The sequence below is a fragment of the Callithrix jacchus genome, chromosome 4 (genome assembly GCF_049354715.1).
Source record: "Callithrix jacchus isolate 240 chromosome 4, calJac240_pri, whole genome shotgun sequence".
NCBI lineage: Eukaryota > Metazoa > Chordata > Mammalia > Primates > Cebidae > Callithrix > Callithrix jacchus.
In genome coordinates, this window is record NC_133505.1 from 77,206,904 (window position 1) to 77,231,729 (window position 24,826).

General features: G+C 34.5%; 1 protein-coding gene across 50 annotated transcripts in view; it reads left to right on the forward strand.

Moving 5' to 3' along the window:
* Positions 1-24,826, forward strand: part of RIMS1 (regulating synaptic membrane exocytosis 1) — a 514,861-nt gene that overhangs the window by 191,174 nt on the left and 298,861 nt on the right. For all 50 annotated transcript variants that reach the window (XM_035296065.3, XM_078369518.1, XM_035296067.3 and 47 more), the window contains exons 3-4: positions 16,414-16,627; positions 19,447-19,458. In XM_035296065.3, coding sequence (XP_035151956.3) covers positions 16,414-16,627; positions 19,447-19,458 — 226 coding nt within the window. The remainder of the gene's footprint in view (positions 1-16,413; positions 16,628-19,446; positions 19,459-24,826) is intronic.

A 24,826-nucleotide genomic window follows, 5' to 3' on the forward strand; every position in this document is an offset into this window, starting at 1 on the left:
TCCTCTGCTTTTAAAACTGAAAAAGAGGAAGCCTTTTTGAAATACATTTTATATTACTCAGCTGTTCAACTTAAGCTTTACAGATAGACTATTTGATGATACTGCTTTAAAAAAATCTGGACTCAATCTATATATTTTATTTCATAGTTCTGGATCCTATTTATATATTTCAATTCATTAAATAATGTTACATTTCACAGGACCATAACAGATGTTTTATCTGATTTTTGTTCACTATTTCCTCTATACATGATAAAGTCACTAATATTTTACTAAGGACTTACTATTGTTTCACACCTCCCTAAGTGCTTTGCACATATCAGCCATTTTATTTTTATTTTATTTATTTTATTGCACTTTAGAATCTGGGGTACATGTGTAGATCATGCAAGATTGTTGCATAGGCACATTCATGGCAAGGTGGTTTGTTGCCACCATTACCCCATCACCTATACCTGACATTTCTCCCCACGTTATCCCTCCCCAGCCTCCCTCCCATTATCCCTCCCCTAATCCCCCTGCAACAGACCCCAGTGTGTGATGTCCCCCTCTCTGTGTCCACATGTTCTCATTGTTAAACACCTGCCTATGAGTGAGAACATGCGGTGTTTGATTTTCTGTTCTTGTGTCAGTTTGCTGTGAATGATGGTTTCCAGGTTCATCCACGTCCCTACAAAGGACACAAGCTCATTGTTTTTTATGGCTGCATCGTATTAGATGGTGTATATGTGCCATATTTTCTTTGTCCGGTCTATCATTGATGGGCATTTGGGTTTCTTCTAGGTCTTTGCTATTATAAACAGTGCCGAGATGAACATGCATGTGCTTGTCTTTATAATAGAGTGATTTATAGTCCTTTGGATATATACCCAGTGATGGGATTGCTGGGTCAAATTGAATTTCTATTTCTAGATCCTTGAGGAATCTCCACACTGTCTTCTACAATGGTTGAACTAATTTACACTCTCACCAACAGTGTAAAAGTGTTCCTATTTCCCAATCCTCGCAACAACCCCACAGTAGGTAGGCATTATTATTCTCATTTTACAGAGGAAAATGTGGAGTCTTTGCATGTTAAGTACCTTGCCAGGTCACAAGCTAAATAAGAGGAAGAGCCCAAGTAAGTTCTGAACCTAGGAAATTTGGCCCTAGAACCACTGGGCTCAGTTCTTTTCTTGAGTGTTGGCACACATGGAGATTAAACCTAAAACCAAGAAATATGCTTGTGCACTCACTTCTTGAGGTCAAGAGGCAAGTAATATACTTTCCTTCTATACCCAGAGTAAAATCAACATATCTTCATTATTCCGTCACTAGGGATAATTGAGTGTTCAGAACCTCTGAAGAGACAATACAGGATTGTTACAGGTGGCCACATAGAGACCCTGGTAACCAGAATGGATGAGCACAAACTTTACCAGCAGAAGAATTTTTCCAGGGAGATGAAGTCATTAGATGTTCTGGAAATTAGGGAACACTGCACTTCTCATTTATCACCTAATGGCTCTGTGATGTCTGAGAAACAAAGCAGCTTAAAGAGCTTTATAGGACCATTGACATTTTAAAGGAATTATTCTGATCAAATATTAAAAATGTAAGGTAATGATACTTTGTCAAAGTAACATTGAAAGCCCCTCTCCCTTAGCTAACACATACCTGAACATAGTTTATCATCTAAAAGAAGAAAAGGCAATACAATTTGGTTAGCTCACTAATAAGAAGGATACATTTGATGTATGTAAATTTATCAGGCATTAAAAATGAAAAGGAAAACAAGACTTTCACATTAAAATTTTTTTGTATGTAATTCATTCACCAAGTATTTTAGAGCATTGGAAATATTTGTGATTCAAGCAATTTACATTTATCAGTGCATTGATAATACTAATGATAATTCTTTATAAATATCAGATTTCTAGAATCTCTTTGTTGGTTTGCTGTGAATCAGCAATGACCATAAAAATGCTGAAAAAAATTTCAGACAAAATTACTTGTATTCCACCAGTGGTTATATCTTCTGAACTTCCCACAAAAGGAATTTTACATTTAGGGTTACTGCCATTTGATGTTAACTGGCTATTTTATCCATTCGTTGATGTAAATTCTTCTTTATGTTGATGCTCTTTACTTTTTGGTATATTTTTAGAAAGGCTCATACTGGTTGTTCCTTTCTATGTATAATGCTTCTTTCAGAAGTTCTTGTAAAGCAGGCCTGGTGGTAATAAAATCTCTGAGTACTTGTTTGTTCATAAAAGATTTTATTTTAAATTTAACCCTAAATTTAAATCGACTAGATCCCCCAATCAAAAGATACAGCCAAAACCTAACGGTATATCCAAAGATACACAAAGACTCAAAACAAAGGGTTGGAGAAAAATTTACCAATCAAATGGAGAGCAAAAATAAATAAATAAACAAAAAGCAGGAGTTGCAATTCTCACATTTGATAAAATAGATTTCAAAGCATCAAAGATACAGTGGTAAAAGGATCAATCAACAATAAGAGATCTTAATACTTAGATACATAAGACCCATAACGAGATTTAGACTCAACGAGACAGAAGATTAATAGGGATATCCAGGACTTCAACTCAGATCCGGAACAAATAAACTCAATAAATATTTATAGAGTTCTCCATTTTAAATACACAAAATATTGATCGGCCATTATTAATACCCATTTTTAGAATGAAGCAATATTCCTGTTCTCTCTCCCTCTTTTTCTTCCTCTTTCTTCCTCTCCTTCTCTCCTTTTTTTTACTTTTCAACATGCTAGTTCCTCACCTCTACTCAATACATTCCTCTGAACACCTGATTCCTTGTGATTCTCCCGTCCCACTGAAACCTCCAATCCATTAAAAAAAAAATAAAAGAAAGAAAGAAAAGCCAAAAAAAAAAAAAATCCTTTTCTTTCTCTATCACATGGCCAAGATGCAGATTTTCCAAACTTTTATGTACTGTTTCTTTAAACATAAATTCCAATCTTAGGTCATTTTTTTGTCCCTGCATCTGAACATAGGCTATTAAAAGCAACTGGACCACATTTGAACACTTTGCTGCTTAGAAATTTCTTTCATCAGATACCCTAAACATCACTCAAGCTTAAACTTCCACAGATCCCTACAGTAGGAACAGAATGCAGCCAAGGTCCTTGCTAAGGCATGGCATGTGTGACCTTTGCTCCATTTCCTATAAGTTCCTCATTTCCATCTAAGACGCTGACACCTGGACCTTTTACTATTAAAAGCCTTTTACCATCCTTATTACTATTAGCATTTTAGTCATAACAATTTAACCAGTCTCTAAGAAATTCCAAACTTTCCCTTATTTTCCTTGTAGTCTTCTATGCCCTCCAAAAAAAAAAAAAAAAAAAGAAATTTTACCTGTGGATTCATCTTTCACTCTGACTTCCATCTTACAAGATGACCTTTTTGCCCCTCACTTGTGATCTATTGATAGATCATCTAAGCCACTCATACTGATCCCCATCTGCCAGGGAATCCTGCCAGTCATCACTGCCTTCCCAAGTTATCAGCTAAGTGTACTCAGAAACTTAAAAGCAAAGAACTCTATTTCCCTCATGTATTATCTATGTCTATGTATAATAAAAATAGCTAATATTTATTGAGCTTTTACCATAGGCTTGACATGGTGCTAAGCACTTTACATTGATTATCTCAATTAACCCTCCCAATAATCTTACAAAGTTGCTATTACTATCACCAGTTCATAAATGATGAGATTGAGCAACAGAGTTTAAATCATTTCTTCATGGTCATGAACTAAAAAATAGAACTAGGTTTGATCCTGACTAGGCCAGACTCACCCTTATGCCTGAACTATTATATTTAATTCCTTCCAAAAAGTGTCCAGTTGTATAATGAAATCAAGGTTTTTTTTTCCCCTCTATACAGTAACATAACATAGCAATTCTAGTGAAAATAGTCAAGAATACAGCTAAGGCAATGTTTACAGTGTGTTTTGCATTCCAGTAGATGCAGGCATGAACTGGTTCTTAACACTTTGGCTTGATCATGTATGTAGACACCACTGTCTTCTAAATTGCCAGCACATGGAGTTTGCTCTTTATGTATTAGGTAGGTTGGCATGATCATAGGACATATTATGGAAAAGTTTGCATGGAGTCTGATTAGACCTATTTAATATCAGTTGATTACATATCTGTAATGTAGATGATCCCAATATTACCTGTTAAGATTATTTGCTTAAAACTTACCTTCATTCCTTTTAAAATTGTATTCCTAATTCATATACTACTTTATGGTTTCTCCTAATTTTACTTGATTTTATTTCTTTGAATTGCACTGTGAATGAGATAATTTGTTTGTCAAAATATTGAAATGACCCTTTCTTGAACCACATTTTCAGTTTCACACCTATGATATATCTCCAATGTTAGAAAGCAGTAATATTGTTCCATAATCTAGAAACAATATTTCTAAGACCCAACACATGAGCCCTCTACATATGTAGCACCTCATAGCATTCAGGAACACAGTGAAGTTATTTCTTGGGAGATGGAGTGCAGCAGAAACTTTAAACCTATGCTAGTGGGCCTTCGTGTCCTCAGATGTCTTCATTTAATGCTTACCCAGGAGTGGCCTCCTATGGTAAATTGAAAATGGAATTAAAAATAAATGCTTGACTGAAGTAATAGACTATAAAACACTAATAGCTAATCATCGGTTATGCTCTTATTTTTGTAAGTGTCATCTCTCAGTGCTTTCAGAACACTGTGGGATGCTGATTGGATGAAATACATTTTTAACAATGCTAAATGGAGGACCATAAAAACTACCAACAATGGAAAAATGTACAAAACCCTTAATATACAATTTAATAAAATGGTATGTAGAATGACAGTCTTCTGCAAAAGAGCAAAAATTGCAACATTTTATAAATTTCTATTTTGTTCTTTTTTAGCTACCTCTGAAAACACATTTTCCTAATAAGTCAAATCTCCTGCTGATTGTACTAATTTTTTTTAACAAATAAGATGTTTTAAAGAAAAGTAATTTAAATAACGATTGTAGAATATAATGCAAAAATAAAAAGCTTTAGTGCCATCTGCTGGACATTTGCAATAAGAAAAACTATACTCATTTTAAACTAAAGATCAAACATGTTTTTAGATACAAACTGATAATTTGTTGAACTGTAGTAATTTTCAAAAGTTACTCAAATACATCTGGTATAAATTTCTGAATTACTGAGATATTTAGAATATTACCCCTGAAGCAATGTATATTTAAGCTTGTGTACAAAACACTAGGATGCTTTGGAAAACTCACATACGCAAATGTGCACATTTCTGTGATTCATAAAATTGTAAGTTTTAAACAATGGTGCTTATCAGGTTAAATATGTATATATAACATAATATTAAATTATTCAGCATGTTTTCAGAGGGGTAGTGCTCCAGATTTTCATTTATGCTTAAAATTTCATTGGGATGATTATTTTTATGAAGTGAGATGACAGATCTGGGAAAAAAGCTGCCTTCATTTTCAAGTTTATTCTTACTGTTTGCAGTCTCTGCCACATGGTGGTCTCTGGATAATTTGCACCAGAACTACTAAAAAAGCTTATTTCTGGAATTTATCCCAAACCTCCTGAATCAGAAGCTCTGTAGGTTTGTCCAAAAATTTGCATTTTAACAAGTCTTTTAGAAAATTCTGATGCTTATTAAGTTTGAGGATACCACGGAAACACCTCTTACAAAGCAATAACTTTCCATTCCTTTAGCCATAATTAAAATTAGTATTCTGAAACAGAATGGTGTAGTGGAAAGTTTGAAATAGAGGACCTAATTAACACTAACCATTTTACCAGCCTTATGTAAGTCACATAAGACATGTCCCTAAATGTTCCCATTTATAAAATGAGGAAATTGTACCCATTAATCTTTGGAGTTTTTCCTGTGCCTGTATTTTCCTAAATGTTTCCATTTCACACTGGAAATAAAGATAAGGAATCCTTTCTTTATCTTGTCTCACTCTATGCAAAGTGTTTAAATGATGTTATAGTAATGAACCCCAAGTCCTGCCAAAGCAGAAAACCCTGGCTTTAAACTGTACAACTAGATTTCTTAAATTTCAGAAGTGATTCACAAAAAGGGTTGAAGCACACAACAAAGACAAATGGTAGAATAATTCCTACTTCTTCCAAAAAAGAGCCTGTATGCTCATATCTAGAATAGCATATTATATTCCTACAGCTGGTGTTAAGTGAAAAATTCACATAAGTAAATTTAGATTAGTAAGGTATTGATAAGTGAAAGTTTTAATGATACTTGGTAAGGGTTCAAGGTATGAAAGGAAGTTCAAGGCTGAAGGAAAAATACACTGCAGTAAAAGCAATTTCATCTGAGTTACATACGTTTGCAGTTGCAATCAGTTCCTTTTGCGGGATACTATATGCTGACACCTGTAAACAACTTGTATTTATAATAGGTATAACAGATAATAAAAGAACTGAAACTCAAGACCTTCTTACGCTTTCTTTGTACTCCCAGAGCCTTAAGAAGTGTGGATTGTAAAATGGACCTCAATATATGTTTGTTGAATTGGTGTTTGGAAGATTCTACTGTGTTTGACAAATAGCTAGAAAGTTTAATATGATTTTAGTGTAAGATGTATGAGAAAATGTATGTGACAGATGCTAATAGATAAGTAAGGGGGGACCTTGTACCACAGGATGTGAAATTAAACTACCTCAGAGATGATATTTAATCAGTAGATTGACATGATTGGTTCAGTTTATTAGGAAGATCATTCAGGTGGTATGAAAGATGTACTAGAATGAGGGAACCTATTGGCAGGAAACCTAGTTAGAAAGCTAGTGAAATAATCCGAGCTAAGAATAATGAGGGTCCTTATTCACAGGTGATAGATTTGTGCTGTGCATTAAATCACTGCAGAAAAGAGGGTTTTTTGTTTGTTTGTTTGCTTGATTGATTGTATATGTACCTTGTATCTGAGTCCAAGTTTTACCTTGATTTGATGTCTCTGTACCTTTTTAACCAGATAAAATGAACTAGACAGACACAAGTACATATATTCACAAAGTTTTCAGAAAAAAAAGGGATTAAAAATTTTTAAAAATTACAAACGTTACTTCTCTACATAAGATCCATCAAGTTCAAGACACTTTTGTAACCCATGCACATCTGGGATTTGACCATGCCAATGCAGTATTTTTTACAACATTAACTGAAGAAAAATGAGTGCCCTTCACAGATATTTTAAGATTAGGAAACAAAAGAAAGTTAGAATTCAATTTAGGACTCTAAGGTGGATGCCTAATGATTGCCTATCAAAATTCTGGCAAATTGCCCTTGTTTGATGAAAAGAATGAGCAGGAATGTTGTGGTGGAGAAGGACTCCCAGATCGTCTTTTCCTGGGACATTTTCTATGAAACAGTGGCTAACTTGGCTGAGGCGCAGTGGTGCACGCCTGTAATCCCAGCCCTTTGTGAGGCTGAGGCGGGGCATCATGAGTTCAGGAGATCAAGACCATCCTGCCAGCAAGGCGAAACCCCATCCCTACAAAAATACAAAAATTAGTTGGGCATGGTGGCACATGTCTGTAATCCCAGCTGCTCGGGAGGCTGAGGCAGGAGAACTGCTTGAACTCGGGAGGCAGAGATTGCAGCGAACCGAGATTTTGCTACTGCACTCTAGCCTGGCGACAGAGGGAGACTCCACCTCAAAAAATAAAGAGAAAGATTGGCTGACTTTATCAAAACACTCTCATAATAAGCAGATCTCATCATTCTTTGCCCCCCCCTCCCCCAGAAGTTGGCAAGCAAAATGGCTTGAGCATCCCAAGAAACTGTTGCCATGACCTTTGCTTTTGACTGGTCTGCTTTTACTTCGAGTGGACTACTTCCACCTCTTGAAGGTCATTCTTTTGATTGTGCTTTGTCTTCGGGATTATACTGGTAAAGCCATGTTTCATCTCCAATTCTTCAGATAAATGCTTTAGCATCTTTAGCCTTCTTTAAAATTTCCATTGAAAGCTCTGCTCTTCTCCGCAGCCGATCTGGGTGCAATGGCTTTGGCACCCATCAAATGGACAGTTAGGTCAACTTTAACTTTCCAGGCAGAATTGTGTAAGCTGAGCCCATTAAGATGTCTGTGGTGCTGGCTACTATTTCTGCTGTTATTCGTCAGTGCCCTTCAATTAGGGCACGAACAAAATGATTTTTTTTCCTCACAAATTGATGTGTGTGGTCTCCTACTACAGGCTTCATCTTCAAAATCATCTCTTTCTAAAAATGAGTTATCAATTTGTAAATTGCTGATTTATTTGGAACATTATCCCCATAAACTTTTCATAAAGCATCAGTGTTTTTACTCTTCTTCTGCCCAAGCTTCACTTGAAATTTGATGTTTATTCTTGCTTCAGTTTTAGCAGAATTCATGTTGCTCTTGTAGGAGCTCTTTTCGAACTGATGTTTTATCCTTCTTAGTGCCTCAAACTATTAATAGATCCTGTTCAAAGTTGTTATAACAAGTTAGTACAAGTTCATTTTGGTGCAAGAAAATTTTGAAATCTATGCCTACTTTTTAAATAATAATCATTTTCTGTGAACTTTTTGAAGACCCCTCATATAAGTAATATGTTAGGGGAACCAAATCTATTTTTTAAATTTCCTGGTGGAGGCAAAATGCTTTCCATAGTAATGTGTGCTTAGTGAATGATGAAGAAAAAGAGAGGGACGGAGAGGAGAGAAAAGAAGAGGGGGAGGAGAGGTGAGGGGACAGGAGGGGAAAAGAGGGGAGGAGAAAGAGGGGAGGAGAGGGAGGAGGGAGAGATAAAATGTAAAATGAACAGGAAAGCGAGATCCTAGACACAGATGTTGTTCACCCATGGTACAGTGGAAGGAGTTAAGCAATTTTACATAGATTACAGGGTTGTAGCTGAAGTGGAAGACTGACCCTCACAATATCTATTTCAAAATCATTTTAGGAAGTCTTAAGAAAAAGCTAGAAATCCAAAAACTGAATTTCATAGACTCTCCTGCAGCTAGAACCCCTGATGTAATTTAGGTTCCATTAGTCAAATGTGCTTGCATGAGATGTGAATGGAATCTGAATTAGATGCAGAGCCACAACATACTGGCCATCATTTTCCTGGAATCTCCTGTTGTGACTCTGGTGGTGTCTTCTAGAGCAGAATACCTTAGCAGAGGTGGTAGGATACTAGCACCAGCCATTTGAACAGTGGCTTTATTTCTGCACCTTCCTAATTGAGGAACTTTGGTATTTTTGTTTTGTTTTGTTTTTGTATTAGACAGGGTCTCAATCTATCACCCAGGTTGGAGTGCAGTGGCGTGATCACGGCTCATTGTAGCCTCAACCTCCAAGGCTAAAACAATCCTCCCACATCAGCCTCCTGAGTAGTTGCGTCTACAGGCATGCACCATCATGCCTGGCTAATATATTTTTAATTTTTAAATAGAGATTGAGTCTAGCTTTGTTGTCCAGACATGTCTAAAATTTCTGAGCTCAAGCGATCCTCCCACCTTGGCCTCCCAAAGTGCTGGGATTATAGGCATGCACCACTGTGCCTGGCCTGATGGTAGAACTTTGAGTAGTTAGTTTGTGATTTTGTTTTCATGGGCATTCCAAGACCCCACAACCATCCCCCTTCCAACTATTTTGTAGCACAAAACGTCATTAGTTAATCTTTCTGCCCAAAAGACTGTGCTGTTTGTTATTTTCATCTCAACTCTGACACAAGACACCACTATTTGCAACAATCATTAAAAAAATAATAACCGGCAGGGCACATGGCTCACGCCTGTAATCCTAGCACTTTGGGAGCCAGAGGCGGTTGGATCACCTGAGGTCAGGAGTTTGAGACCAGCGTGGCCAACACGGCAAAACCCCATCTTTACTAAAAAAAAAAGGTATGCAAAACTTAGCCAGGTGTGGTGGCGCACGCCTGTAATCCCAGCTACTCAGGAGGCTGGGGAAGAAGAATCCCTTGAATCTGGGAGGTGGAGGTTGCAGTGAGCCAAGATCAGATCATGCCACTGCACTCCAGCCTGTGCAACAGGAGTGAGACTCCATCTCAATAATAATATTAATAGTAATAATAATAGTCACCCTTGAAATTTTGTGAAATTTTACCACTCCACTATTATGGAGTGGAATCAAAAAGGCAATTTAACTAAAAGGGGGACAATTGTGGAGATAAGAAAGAGTTTTTTACTGTACAATTATATGACTTACTGTCCTTCCTTGACACAGTACATGCTGCCAAAAACTGCTAATTTATATTTATGTATAACTTACTGTCTAAATTGATTATACATTCATTGAAGTCAAGAACTGTGAATTTATGTTCAAAGGTAAAGTGTGATGTCAACATGTGTATAAAGCAACCTACCAGACTAGCAAAACGTTGAATGTCAGTCATTATCAGGGGTCCCTCTTGGACAACCCCATGGCTTTGGAGGCTCTTAATCAGCCCATGATTCTCAGAACAACTCTCCTGTCTCTAATATCCATTTCACTAACTTCATAAGGCCTTGGTGGTGCCCATGGGCTAAGGCTGATGAGGGGAACACATGATGGTACTGATCTGTTTTCTGTGCCAAGGGTGAGAAGGGAAACAGAGGCCATGTTCCTGTTTTCAGTGCCCGTGTCCTTCTGCCATTGTATACATATACCAAAGCAATCCTTCATTTGGGAGTACTACATACAAATTATCCTGGCTTTTGACTTTCTTTTATCTCAGAGAAAGCCCTTACCTGCTTTCAGAACCTGCTACTTGTAGTTTTGAAACTTTAAAACAATAGCCTCCATTCTTTTCTCCTCTGGAAAAATCCAGTTCTATTTGCCTGGACTTCATAAAGGAAAGCCAGGAAGAAAGGTAGAATTTTCTGCTAGATTCTCACTTCTTTGGGAAGAAGAAGTGAGATTGAAGAAAAAATACAAAACAGAAAAATGTGAAGTACTGTGGTAATTAGAAAGATTTCTCTATGTTCCACTATTACCATTTACTCATTCAAAAATACTTATTAATTTGTACAAACATCATCAATAATTGCTTGTTTAAATTATTTATTTTTCATTCAGAGCATGATATTTAGCTTTTCAGACAGTTACAGAATGATATTTAGTTTTTTAGACATTCATCTTTGTTTTCAAAATACATACCATTAGCACCCAAACAACTTGTTACAAATTGAATTTTAGAGTTTCTTGAATTGAATGTACAATTATTAAAATAATGCAACTATTATTATATGGTGAAACAATGGAAAAAATAATATCCCAAGATAAAACCCATTTCAACATCAATGCTTTTATTTTGATAGTATGGTGCATTTTATCTCTCCATTTTCCATGTAGATAATTTAAATCTGTGATTTGTGATTATACATTTTCAACCTCACTAATCAATAAGAATATATAGTTAATTCTAAAATTGAAGTGTACAAATAAATTTCACAAAAAGATTTCACATTTGCAGTCCCACATTTACTGTAAGACCATATAATAAATATGTTTTTTCATTTATTATTCATACTAGAACACTGTCACAAATTTGATATAGATTAAAGCATTAAAACATCAAATACAAAAAATAAATATGCTGTTTATGATTTCACTACCCGTATCTTGGTTCCAAAGGCATATTTTGTTATGAGGACAGCATCTTGACAGCATGAGATACTAGAGTAATGTAAGAGGAATACGAATTGAGAAACGGGCATTAAGGTTGTATTTGAACAGAACAATTTAATAGAGTAGTTCAGGTTATGGAGTAGGTAGATTTTATGGATGTGGGAGCAAGGAAGACTGTCCTTTCTTTCTCCCTCCCTTCTTCCTAACTCCCTTCCTCTCTTCCTTCCCTCCTTCCCTCATTCCATAATATCTACTGGTAAAATGGGGAGCACACCAGGAAATAAGTTGGAGAAGTTGACAGAGACCTGAGTTGGACCTTTTCTTCCAGAGCAGAACAGGGGAATCCTATCTGTAAGCAAAGGAAGAAACCCAGAAAGAAAAATATGTGAAAATGTAAGACAGTTCTAGGCTGAGGAAAGGCAAGCTCTTTCTTCTCTCATTATACTCCCTGCTGGGATGTATATGCTAGTAGTTTAAACGTGGCTTGCTGCTGAAACTAAAAAGGAATTTCTAAAACACATGAGAGGAGGCCATAGATGGGTACAGGTCACCAAGGGCCAGCATTCAGAAGGATGTGATTACTGTTAGAGTTTGGAATGATGCCTGTGTGAATGGCCTCATAAGCTTTGGGATGAAGCACTTGGTGAAAACCTTCCCCAGGCCACTTAGGTTTGTCCCTTTGGGAGAAGAACACTGTCCGCTCGTGGCTGTCTTCCTTAGGACTTATTCCAAGATCCCCCATAGAGAAAGTGAGAAGCTAGAGATCTTATTGTCATACCTCAGTGGAGAAGTCTCATCTAACCGACTCACTTGCCATGGCCAATTAGAGAAGGAACAATTGCTGCTTGTCCACCTCTCACCGCCAAGAGACCTCACAGGCTAAAATGCATGAGTGCTTAGGACACCAATAAAAGGTTCACAAATCATCAAAAGAGTATCTTGAGTCTTTTAAGAGGACATAGTAGCTTGAAGTGAATTTGAGAAAACAAAGTTTGGGAATAAATAATATGAAGGAGTTAAAAAATGAATGGAAATATTATTAAGTAAGAGTAAGGGCTTTGTAGACGTTCATGGCATGAGCTCCTCAGCATAGTTTTTGCTTTTTCATAGCTTTTTGTTTCATCAACTAGCCACAATCAGAAGATGACATTACTTGATAGTTGACATATTAATGATTCCAGAAACATTTTAATTTTCAAGTTTAATCCATAATTATCATTTTTTAAGCTAAACACACGATGTAAAGAATGTGAATTTACAATATATATTCAGGTAGAAAGTAAAAGCAATGCCCTAGACAAAAATTAGTTTCCTTATCAACAAAATGGATGATATCATAATAATATCTGCTTCACATTCTTACTGTATGTGGTTAAATATATGTATTTCTTTTTAAAATGAATTACATGACATGGTTGGTCAGTTATTTCACAGGTTTCAATGCTGTCAAACACATTAATCTTTTCAATTCTGTATAGCCCTCATTTGTTATTTAATGCAATTTGATGAAATAGAACTTTTTTCTTTCTAATAGTAAATCATTTATACATACAAAATAGTATTATATGACATATATGTAATGTGTAAAGAAAAAATAAAATGTACATCATGTAACCCCTCACCCACCAGCTTAAGAAATAAAACAAGCTTAGTACCTTAGAGGACTAGAGTTTTGGAAAAGTTTAGATCTGTATTAAGCACATATATATACATTTTTATGCACACACACACAGAAGTCAACAGCAAGATTAACAAGTGAGTTTAATCTGCTGGATAGATATGTGTATGTTATATGCAATTAAGTTGATAATTGTCATGTACAAACTAAAATGAATGCTTTTTAATAGTAGTTTACCCTCTGTAGTAATGCTTTTTAATATAAGTTCTACATCACCTTCTGTTTGTTTGCTTGTCTGTTTCTGTTAATAATTCCCTAGGATATCTTTTTTCTGTCCTTTCATTTCAAACATTCTGTGCCTTTTTATTTTGGGTATATTTCTTCAAAACTTCATTTAGCTACATTTGTAAAATCTAATGTGATGATCTTTGTATTTGATGCTGCTGCTTGTAATGTGTAACACTTGTGATTCCTCATGTGTTAGTTTTTTACCATCTCCTATCGTAATATTTAATTGTTCTGCCTTGTCTATGTTTATAAACTTATTTTAATTCTTATCTTCTTTTGGATGAACTTTTTTCTCATTCCATATTTTTTCTGCTACTGGTTTGGATATCATGCACTCTATTTCAGTTATTTTTGGTGAATACCTAACTCAAATTTTATTTTCAATCACTTGTACAAGAGTTAAAACTGAAGTTCTTGGTCAGTTTTAACAGTTTTTATTATGCACTCTCTTTATGCTGAGAGTTTCTTGGGTTAGAGATATTTCCTTGCTCCTATTCCTTAATTACTGAGCCTCAGTGCATGTTCCTAGGCTTCTGCTTTAGAGATATGTTATTTTTCCGAATTACTGCTTCTCTTCCATTTTTGTCCTTTGAGAATTTTGCATACTTTCTCTCCAGCTCAAACATAAATTATAAGCTATTATTTTAGGTATTACACCCAGAATTTTTAGTGTTTTGTGAAGCAGGGTGTATTAGGATATTTTGTCCTCAATATGAACTTGTTTGTAAATTTTTTGTTTTTTTTCCTCAAAATGGGCTAAGAAAAATAATATGTATATGCATAAATTTTCCATTCAGCAAATATTGGCTGCTACTAAGGAAGCATATGTCTGAACTATTTGCTAAACTGTTCATTTTAATACTGTTTACTGTTTGGTAGAAGAGAGGTGTTATGTACAGAAATAGTAAAAATACATAATCAAAATGTTAACTGGTCTATGAGTGACCCAAATGAAATGTTATGAGACTGCAATAGAGTAATGTTTTATCTCAGTAGTCAGTGCCCTGCATCTATATATCATACAAAGATTTCCTGAAATAGATTCCCTTTTGATTAAGCCCTGTAAAATTCCTTTCTGTTTGAATTTAAAAACACAAAGAAACTTTGGTTTTCAAACCATTATATCTTAGCATAAAACATATACTAATCAGGAATTGACAAACTGCTGTATGGGCAAAATCTGGACTGTCATCTGTTTTTGTAAATAAAGTTTCATTGGAGCATATTTACATTCATTCATTTACATACTATCGGTGGCTACTCTCCTACTACAGCAGAATTGAGCAGTTGCGAAAGTAACTACACGACCCTCAAAGTATAAAATATTTACAATCTGACCTTTTTTCTGAAAAGTTTGCCAACACCCAAACTGCATTATGTTCTATATTTTAGAATAAGTTTATAGGGAAACTTTTTCCTTAGTCTAGCTTTCACCTTCTTATTTATATATACTTAAATATATTTTATGTGGTGGTTCTCACAATAAATATTTATTATGCACTCTCTTTATGCTTAGAGTTTCTTTGGTTAGAGATATTTCCTTGTTCCTATTCCTTAGTAATTATTTTCTTTAGTGGAAGAAGTTTGCCATGCCATTTTGCATGATAACTTTTGAAATAACAGATGTCCACATTTGTTTTCTACCAGCTTTGCCCTAGATTAATTATACTTAAAGTATAAAAAATTGAACATATTAAATAACTCTTCAATAAATTCACCAGATAATCTTGCATTCAATAAATGAAATATCACATATATTCCTTTATGAAGTGAAATTAGCCCATCTTTACATTGGGAAATAGTTCAGATTCTAAACTACACTCATATGCTGGTGCTTGGATTTTTGCTTTAACTATTGGAATTAAACAGAAAAGGTGTCAAGTGGCAAAGCAGGAAAGGAATTTAATAATTTTTAAAGAAATCAAAGAAGTTCTGCTTAAGAGCTATTAAGGTTAAAAGAAAATATAGTGAAATCTCAGTACCTCAAACACTGTAGTACCTGGACATAACTTATTTGATTCTATTTCCAGGGAGTATCAGTTCCCCACAGTTATCTTAGATGGAGAACAACAAACTAACTGCTGAATTAACAATAGCATCTGTGTACTCTGTGTCCTAAGGAATACTCAAATCCAGAAAACTGGCTCAGATACCCAGATGAACTTGAGCAGGAGTTCCTCTTTTGGTGAAATAGCCAGTAGTCATTGGCTATTTCTATCATATTGGCCTGTTCTATCATATTCTAAGTTTAATACCGAATATAATTCAAAAATAAGTTTGTCACAGTAAATTGATTCCATGAGGCAGTATTTGAGCATGATTTTTAAAGTATGCATCATGCTTAAATAGTGGGTCATGGAATCAACTTACTCTGACAAACTTATTTTTGAATTATATTCGGTATTAAATGTAGAATACAATAGAAAATATTAGAGTACATCATATGTGTGTAGGCGAAATATTTTGTGTAATTTTTGTTTCAGTTATATGCACACGTGACTGTAGTTGTAAAGTGTTGAGCTCTCAGTTGAAATATTTTTAAAAATACAAAAGAAACAGAGGCATGGAGTAGATACTCGAATTTCACCTCTGGGGACAAGCAGTGCTTATATAGATTCTGCATACACATAGTTCAGTGCTAAAAAGCAAAACTGGGATTATGGAATCTGCTGATACATATCCTACGTTTGACGGTATGGTTAGTGGGGTAAATAGCTTTGTATGTTTTGCTTTAGTTCAAATAGCTATTCTTCCTTTTGGTTAGGAAAAATTCCTTGTTTTCTTTGTTCTTGTTTTTGTCTCCCATAATTTACTTCGTTTGCTACCATTTTCTCTTTTGCCTAGGAGATTGCATCAACAGTTTGAAAGCTATAAGGAACAAGTGAGAAAAATAGGGGAAGAAGCACGGCGTTACCAGGGCGAGCACAAAGATGATGCTCCGACCTGTGGAATCTGTCATAAAACAAAGTTTGCTGATGGATGCGGCCATCTTTGCTCCTACTGTCGCACCAAGTTCTGTGCACGCTGCGGAGGCCGTGTGTCTCTACGGTCAAGCAACGTGAGTATTCCATGAACATAAGGAGAGCTGTGAATGTGGATAAAAATCACATGTCTTCCAAGAATGAGAACACACGCATCTTAGAAAGCAGGCATGTGTATAAATATACACATTAATATGAATCTCCCTCATTTTGTTCATGTTCTTAATAAGGTAGTGGAATGTTGGTGAAAATAATTCCTAAAAACATACTTTATGTGTGTTTCTTAATATATGATTCCAATTCAAAACCACCAGATTACCTATGAGAATACATTTATTTTTTTAAAAATATAGTTAATGTAGATTTCATATTATCATGAATTATCAAACTCCTGAAAGTTATAACCAGTTCTTTTCAAAAAGTTAACTACTTTTAATTTCGGTAATGTTAGTGTTCAGATTGAATGCACGTAAAATTCCAAATAACGGAATGTCTTATATTAAGCAAGGATTAGCCTCAATGAGAGTAAATTCAGTTTTACTGACATGTTAAAGAAATAACTAGTGTCACACTTATCTCATGGAAATTGTTTAGATATTTGAAGACTATGTCAAACTAGACCTTTTCTAAATTTTGAGATTTGCACTTCTCATTTTCTTCTCTATCAGATATATCTCACCTGATGATGTTTTCTTCTTTGTCTTAAATAAGAGCTACTCCTGTTATGCCAGTACTTTAAATAAATGCAAATTTTGAAGATTTAAGATGCTAATATGGTAGGAACCAATATTATTATGTATGAAACACTAGAGTAGTTCTAATAAATATTTAGTTATAATATATTTTAATGTTGTACTTTATCATATTCTCTAAAATAGCGCAGTATAATTATTTATAGGGAAATCTGGGTGAATTTTCTTTGATATAGATCTGCAGCTTAATGTAGAACAGTTACAATTTTGTAGCTAAAGAATTCCCAGTGTTCCTGTAAATAATTTGTCATATTATCTAATCATTAATAGATTATAATATAATACTAAGTGATGTTTCAAAATAACATGAAATTTTTAAGCCCTCTTGTTATTTTTCTAACTTGCACATTATGGTTAAAATTAAAACAAATCTCTAAATCAACATTGTATTCTTTGGTAGTCTAGTTTAGTCATAAGTCAGATATTCTAAAATTTATTCCAGTGAACTTAAGGCACTGAGTATGATGAACACTCTTTTTTATTTTATTTTATTTTATTAGAGTCTCACTCTGTCACCCATGCTGGAGTGCGGTGGCACTTGGCTCACTGCAACCTCTACCTCCCGGGTTCAAGTGATTCTCCCACCTCTGCCTCCCAAGTAGCTGGGATTACAGGTGCCCACTACCTGTAATAACTTCTGTATTTTAAGTAGAGACAGGGTTTCTCCATATTGACCAGGCTGATCTTGAACTCCTCACCTAGGTGATCTGCCTGCCTGAGCCTCCTAAAGTGTTGGGATTACAGGTGTGAGCCTCCGCACCTGGCTGACCAATATATCTTATACTTTAAGGTGAGACTGTTACTATATCTGTGGCTTAGGAAGATAATGAAGTTCTCTGAACAGTTTCTTTACCTATGAAAACTGGACAGTAACATTTACCTTGTATGATTGTGAGGAAAATTAAATAAAAATAATTAAAATATAGGTCTTTATGATACCTATATTTAATCTTTCTCTAGGGTCCCATTCTTACAACTGCATAAGTTTTCTTTTTCTCTCCTCATAGTAATTTGCTGCAGGAAATCCTCACATGCCATCTTATAGGCTTTCTAAAACAAGCTTGGATACTAAGGTAGTATCTGGCCCAAAGAAAGTACACAAGATCTGTTTGTTAACTTCTCCTTCTATAGTGATCTTTAATACACTATACTGAAATAAATTCTTACAGGTAAAACTTGGAGGCAGCATCAAAATATTTAACAACCCATGTAGTAAGGACACTGTTCAGTCTGAAAATATGCTAGCAGTGAACAATGAGGCAGATCAGCTCACTGCTAGTGCTGGCTAAGCACTCATAACTGTTAAATGCTTTTAACTTGCTATTATAGGTTTGAGACAAGCCAATAGCAATACAGTTAATGATTGATATATTAAAGACATCAGGTCTTAAAAAGGAGAGGTTGTTTAAAGAAAATTGAGCTAGGAGGTACTTAGGCTTTGGAGAGGACACTCAGGCCTAGTGTAGTTCATCTTTACTAAACTCACCTAATCTTGGAAAAAATATTTAAAGGAGCAAAACAAAAGAAAGCACACATCTTAAGATGTTTCAGTTGGAGCACAAGACAAAAACGTTGTATAAAGTTGTTTTTTTCCTATGACATAATGTTAAAATGTGTATCACAATTATTGCCTGTGGAATAATTTATAGCTAAAATAGTCAACATACTTGTCTAACCATTTTTATTTATTACAAACATTTCTCATTCTTAGATTTTCCCAAATTGTGACTATAAATATTTTAACAATAATTTGACAAAATTATTCATACGATTTCATGCATTTTAATAAAATATTTTTCAATTATAGGTAGGCTATGTGTGGTAGTGAATTAACCTTCTTTATGAAGAATATTTTAAATCTAGATCTACTAATCCAAGTTGTCAAAATTTGGGAAATTATTGTGCCTAACTCTTGTATCTAACATATAGCAGGACCCATAATGTGTGCATTTTCAATGAAGGATTAACAATGACTGTTTTTTTAGGAAGAGTAAACATTTACTTTTCAAAATAGATGTGCTTTAATACTTTGAAGAAACACATAATTGTTTTCTTAAAACCAATCTATTAACACATGGCTCATTTTTGTTTTTCTCTTCTTTTTCTTCTTTCTCTACTCTGCTTCCTTGGATGCGTTCCCAAAGGAGGACAAAGTGGTTAGATACATACTTTCTTTTCTATCATTTGTTATTGTATTGCTGTCAACTTTATTAAGTGAATGTTGTACCTAGTGTTGTAGAAACTGTATTTTACAAAGAAATTATATACTAAGAAGAGTTCATATCCAGTTATCATGAAAAAAATGAACATTTAGGAGAATTACAGAATTTGATATTAATAGATAAAATCTGGATAGTTTGAGTTCATGATGACAGTGAAACTTTAATATAATCTATATCATTGTAAGCTCATTTATCCGCTTAACTCTGAGTTTTGATGATTATTCCATCTGCTTTCAGAAACAATAAATTCTAATGGGCTCTACCTTTTTCAGCATGCAAAGGCAGGTAATTTGAAACTTTTTTGAGGAAGGAATGGAATACACTTAGTAGAGAGAATGGATCAATTCAAGTAAAGAGGCCAAAGTATAATTATTTTTCTGTAGAACACAAGTAGCGGAGTTGTCATATTGAGCTACATTTTGCCTTTATCTTCTCCCATGCATATGAATAACTACTTAGAAGAGTAAAAGGTCACTTTTAACTCTTATCAACTGTAGAAATCACAGAGGCTTTTTGTGCCTGGGAAGATAGGCTCCAAGTAGAATCTTCAGTCAGCCTTTCCTTTGTATACATATTATACATCTTCATTTGGTGTAAATTACAACTTCCTCCCAGCTCATTAATCTACCAATATGAGACTGAAACAATGAGTCTTTCAGGTTCAATATATCAACTGAGCTGCCTTTGTTCAAAAATTTTAAAGCTTATATGATACACTGCAGTGCATAATTAGCAAGCATGACATTAAATTGAACATTAATCTGTGTTTTTAAACTTATGCTAGTATATTTTCATTGATTTTTTTCTATGGCAAAGAAATAGAGTTGAAAAATTATATAGAATAATCTATTTTTGCTGTTTATTTTTGCCTGTACCATTGATTGTATGTGGGATAATTTTAGGGGCTATTACTATAATGCCAATTTCATCATTATTATTACTTTGGATGAGTCTACAGTCAAAACATGAATAATTTTAAGTTCCTTTAAAGAGTAAAGTGTAAGAAAATAATGCTGATGTTTAGGCAGATTTGATGATAAGATTTAAACTACTCTTCTGTAGGGCTGGCCAGACTCACTGTCCCTTTGGCAGCACTTCCAATAATGGTAGATTATTTGTGATTATTATGATTATAGTGTAATGAGAATACAGGTGGATTTTGTGGACTCAGACTAAAAGTAGAGTGTAAAGACCTGTAAAATATAATCACCCAATTATTTTATTCACTTTGGTTAGAATGCATATATCTATCACATTATTTTTAAGTACTCTATCATACTTTAAAACCCATTTTAGCCTATTGAAGCAGTTCAATGAATGGCCTTTCTAGTCAAGGGAAACTGAAGCTGCATTTTGTCTTAGCCATGTCAAAGAGAATAACTGACTATTAAATGAAATACTTCATTGCCAGTTCTTTCTCTATTTTTCTGAGCTCTTTTATTTTTAGTAGAGAAATTATAATTTATGTGTGTGGTATTGATATGGGTAGAAAGGGAAGGGAGATAAGAGTGAATAAAACTCTTCTATAAGTAATCTTCATCTCGATCAATATAATAATAATGAATTCTACTTGATCTGTTAAACTGGTGAAGTGTGATTAAAATACTGAGTATATGACATGAAGTCCTAAGAATAGCTAATGTATAAATATTCCCTTTGTGAAATCCAGCAAAAAGAATGATCATATTTTCCATACCAGCAAGATTTTATTTTAAAACTTCATCCTCAGCCTAAATAATATCTAGATTTTGTATTTACTTATAAAGAAAATGACTGTCGTAAGGAATGACTTTGTAATGGGCATATGTAACGGTTGATAAATGATTATGTTGTCAAGTGCATACTCTCATTGGTAAAATTATGATTATATTTTTTACTTCATTAAAAGCCCTCCTTGAAGTCTAAATATATAGGAATTCTGTAAAATTTCCCATAGCCTGTTTGTTTTTATCTTTGTTTTACTATTTGGTGGCAGAGAATTGAATTTAGATAGCTCTCTTGATAATATTGAACACTTTGCTCCTTCTAAGCCAACTGAATTGAATCCTGCAAATTTAATTCCTTTGGGAGTTCCCATAAATTTTCATCACTATTTGTTTAGTAGGGAGGATTGGTTGATGAATATAGCAACTAAAATGAACTTGCAACATTTCTAGTTCATTTTTATTTTCACAAAGTGTCAGGTTTTATAAGTTGAATGAATAAAACTTTTCTAAAAGTAATTTTTTAAATTTTTTGTATCAAGGTAAAAATAATGTTTTTAGATTAAGGTAATGCACTAAATCGACAAAGTTACAATTTTTAAACTAGTTTTTGTATAACTGTCCATTTATGTTTGTTTTAAGACATCATAATAATATGTTAGTAAATAAATGTGCTTTAATAGAAAAGACATAAAAGGCGGGAATTGGCTTGGATGGGACAGAATGTTGGCTTTAATGGTACAGTGCCAACTGAGTTTGAATCTGGCTGTTGTAAAGTGTCTGTGGGAAGGTTGATTTTTTTTTAATATTTTGTTTTAATTTAGGTTCTGGGGTACATGTGTAGATAACACAGGGTTGTTGCATAGGTGCATACACAACCAGGTGGTTTGCTGCGTCTATTCCCCCTTTGTCTATATCTGGCATTTCTCCCCCTGTTATCCCTCCCCACCCTCCCCACCCCCACGATGTCCCTCTAGCTCCCCCCAACTGCCCCCAGTGTGTGATGCTCCTCTCCCTGAGTCCATGTGTTCTCATTGTTCAACACCCACCTATGACTGAGAGCATGAGGTGCTTGGTTTTCTGTTCTTGTGTCAGTTTGCTGAGAATGATGGTTTCCAGATTCATCCAAGTCCCTGCAAAGGACACCAACTCATCATTTTTTATGGCTGCATAGTATTCCATAGTGTATATGTGCCATATTTTCTTTGTCCAGTCTATCATTGATGGGCATTTGGGTTGGTTCCATTTCTTTGCTATTGTACACAGGGCTGCAATGAACATAAATGTGCATGTGTCTTTATAGTAGAATGATTCATAGTTCTTTGGATATATACCCAGTAATGGGATTGTTGGGTCAAATGGAATTTCTGTTTCTAGATCCTTGAGAAATCGCCACACTGTCTTCCACAATGAACTAATTTACACTCCCACCAACTGTGTAAGAGTGTTCCTATTTCTCCACATCCTCTCCAACATCTGTCTCCAGATTTTTCAGTGATCACCATTCTAACTGGCATGAGATGATACCGCAATGTAGTTTTGATTTGCGTTTCTCCAATGACCAGTGATGACGAACATTTTTTCATATGTGTGTTGGCCTCATATATGTCTTCTTTTGAAAAGTGTCTGTCCATATCCTTCTCCCACTTTTGAATGGGGTTGTTTTTTTCTTGTAAATCTGTTTTATTTCTTCGTAGATTCTGGATATTAGCCCTTTGTCAGATGGGCAGATTGCAAAAATTTTTTCCCATTCTGTTGGTTGCTGGTTCACTCTAATGATTGTTTCTTTTGCTGTACAGAAGCTCTGAATTTTAATTAGGTCCCATTTGTCTATCTTGGCTTTTGTTGCCATTGCTTTTGGTGTTTTATTCATGAATACCATAAAAACACTAGAAGAAATGTAGGCAAAACCGTCCAGGACATAGGCATAGGTTTGGTTGATTGTTAACAGCTTAAAAAAACATTACTTTCAAAGACTCAGCTCTTAAATACCAAAGTGATGATTTATTTTTTCTCTGGCTAACATTAGATAAAAGCAACCAAGAATAATAACCATTTTTAAAAATGATTTGCATGATTGCATTATTAATTCTTATTATGAAAAATCTTCTCAGAGTTACCATATTTAGCTCATGGCATGATGAAGCATATGATCCTAATTTACAACCTTCGGTCTTTTGAAAAAGTGATTGTAAGAGTTTGCCTGACCCACTTCTATGTTTTCCTTTTTTTTGTCTGGATGTTTGACAGATATCTCTAACAAAAATCATCTTTAAGATTCCAGAAAAATAATGTAGGTCTATCTAGTTTATAAATATAGGCAAATATTTCAATAAAGAAATTTTAGAAAGTATCAAGAGGAGAATTTTATTTGGCAATTTAACTGATTAGATTTTACAAGTTATCTGGTTTTGCTGAACTTATACTAGAAAGGAATAAAACATCAAATTGCAGAAACTTTTATGTAAAATAATTCAGAAATCTGTGAACTTTTTATTACATGTCTGTTTTTGAAATTTGCTAGCCTGTTTTAACCTCTTTCATTCAGCATTACTATTCTTTAAACTTCATAATGATTATTGCATGTTATAAAATCCTGGTTAGTCTTGGTTTTGTACCTTCCCCTATCATCTTTTAGTACAGTTATAAAATCTGTTTCAATAAATTATAATTTTTCAAATCAATATTAAATAAAGATTAATAGTAGGACTATGGGAGCTGCCCAAGGGTATAGAAAATTAGCCTCTTATAGTATAAGGAGATGCTGTAGTAGAAATAGCTTCCAAGAAGCTAAAGACCATGGAGAAAATTCCTTGCTGGGCGTGGAGCAGAGAAGAAAGGGAGTTGGTTGTGGCTAAGGGCCACAGTCCGTTGCTGTTCTTATAAAAATTTAGTAGAGTTTCTTAAATAATTGTTTCTCCATTTGCTGTCTTTTTATTATTATTATTATTAGTTATAATTGTTTTAATGGGAAGAAAGGTCTGTAGAGCTCCTCACATTATCAGTCTGAAGCTACTCAAATAGACTCTTCATAGTTTTGTTTTAATTCATCCATTCACATATTGATTGATTGATTTTTGAGATAGAGTCTCACTCTATCACCCAGACTGGAGTGCAGTGGCACAATCACAGCTCACAGTAACCTAAATTTCCCAGGCTCAAATCATCTTCCCACCTTAGCCTCCTGAGCAGCTAGGACCACAGGTGTACACCACCAGGCCTGGCCAATTTTTTAAAAAAGTTTGTAGTTACAGGGCCTTCCTATGTTGCCCATGCTGGTCTCAAACTCCTGGGCTCAAGCAATCCTCCTGCTTTGGCCTCCCAAAGTACTGGAATTACAGATGTGAGTCACCATACCTAGCCTTTTAATTCATTTGTTGGCTGTCATTAGTAGTCTCATATATAATGATTTTTATTTTAAAAATTACTATCTCATTCTTTTCAGTAAATGCATTTTACATGGTAATGTAGGCCAACATGCTCTTTTTCTGTTCATTTTAATATAAAAGTTGTTTGTATTCAAGAAAATTCAATTGCATTTCATCCTTGAGCTTACTTTTGTTTAACCAAGCAGCCACTAAAATTAATTATTATAATTA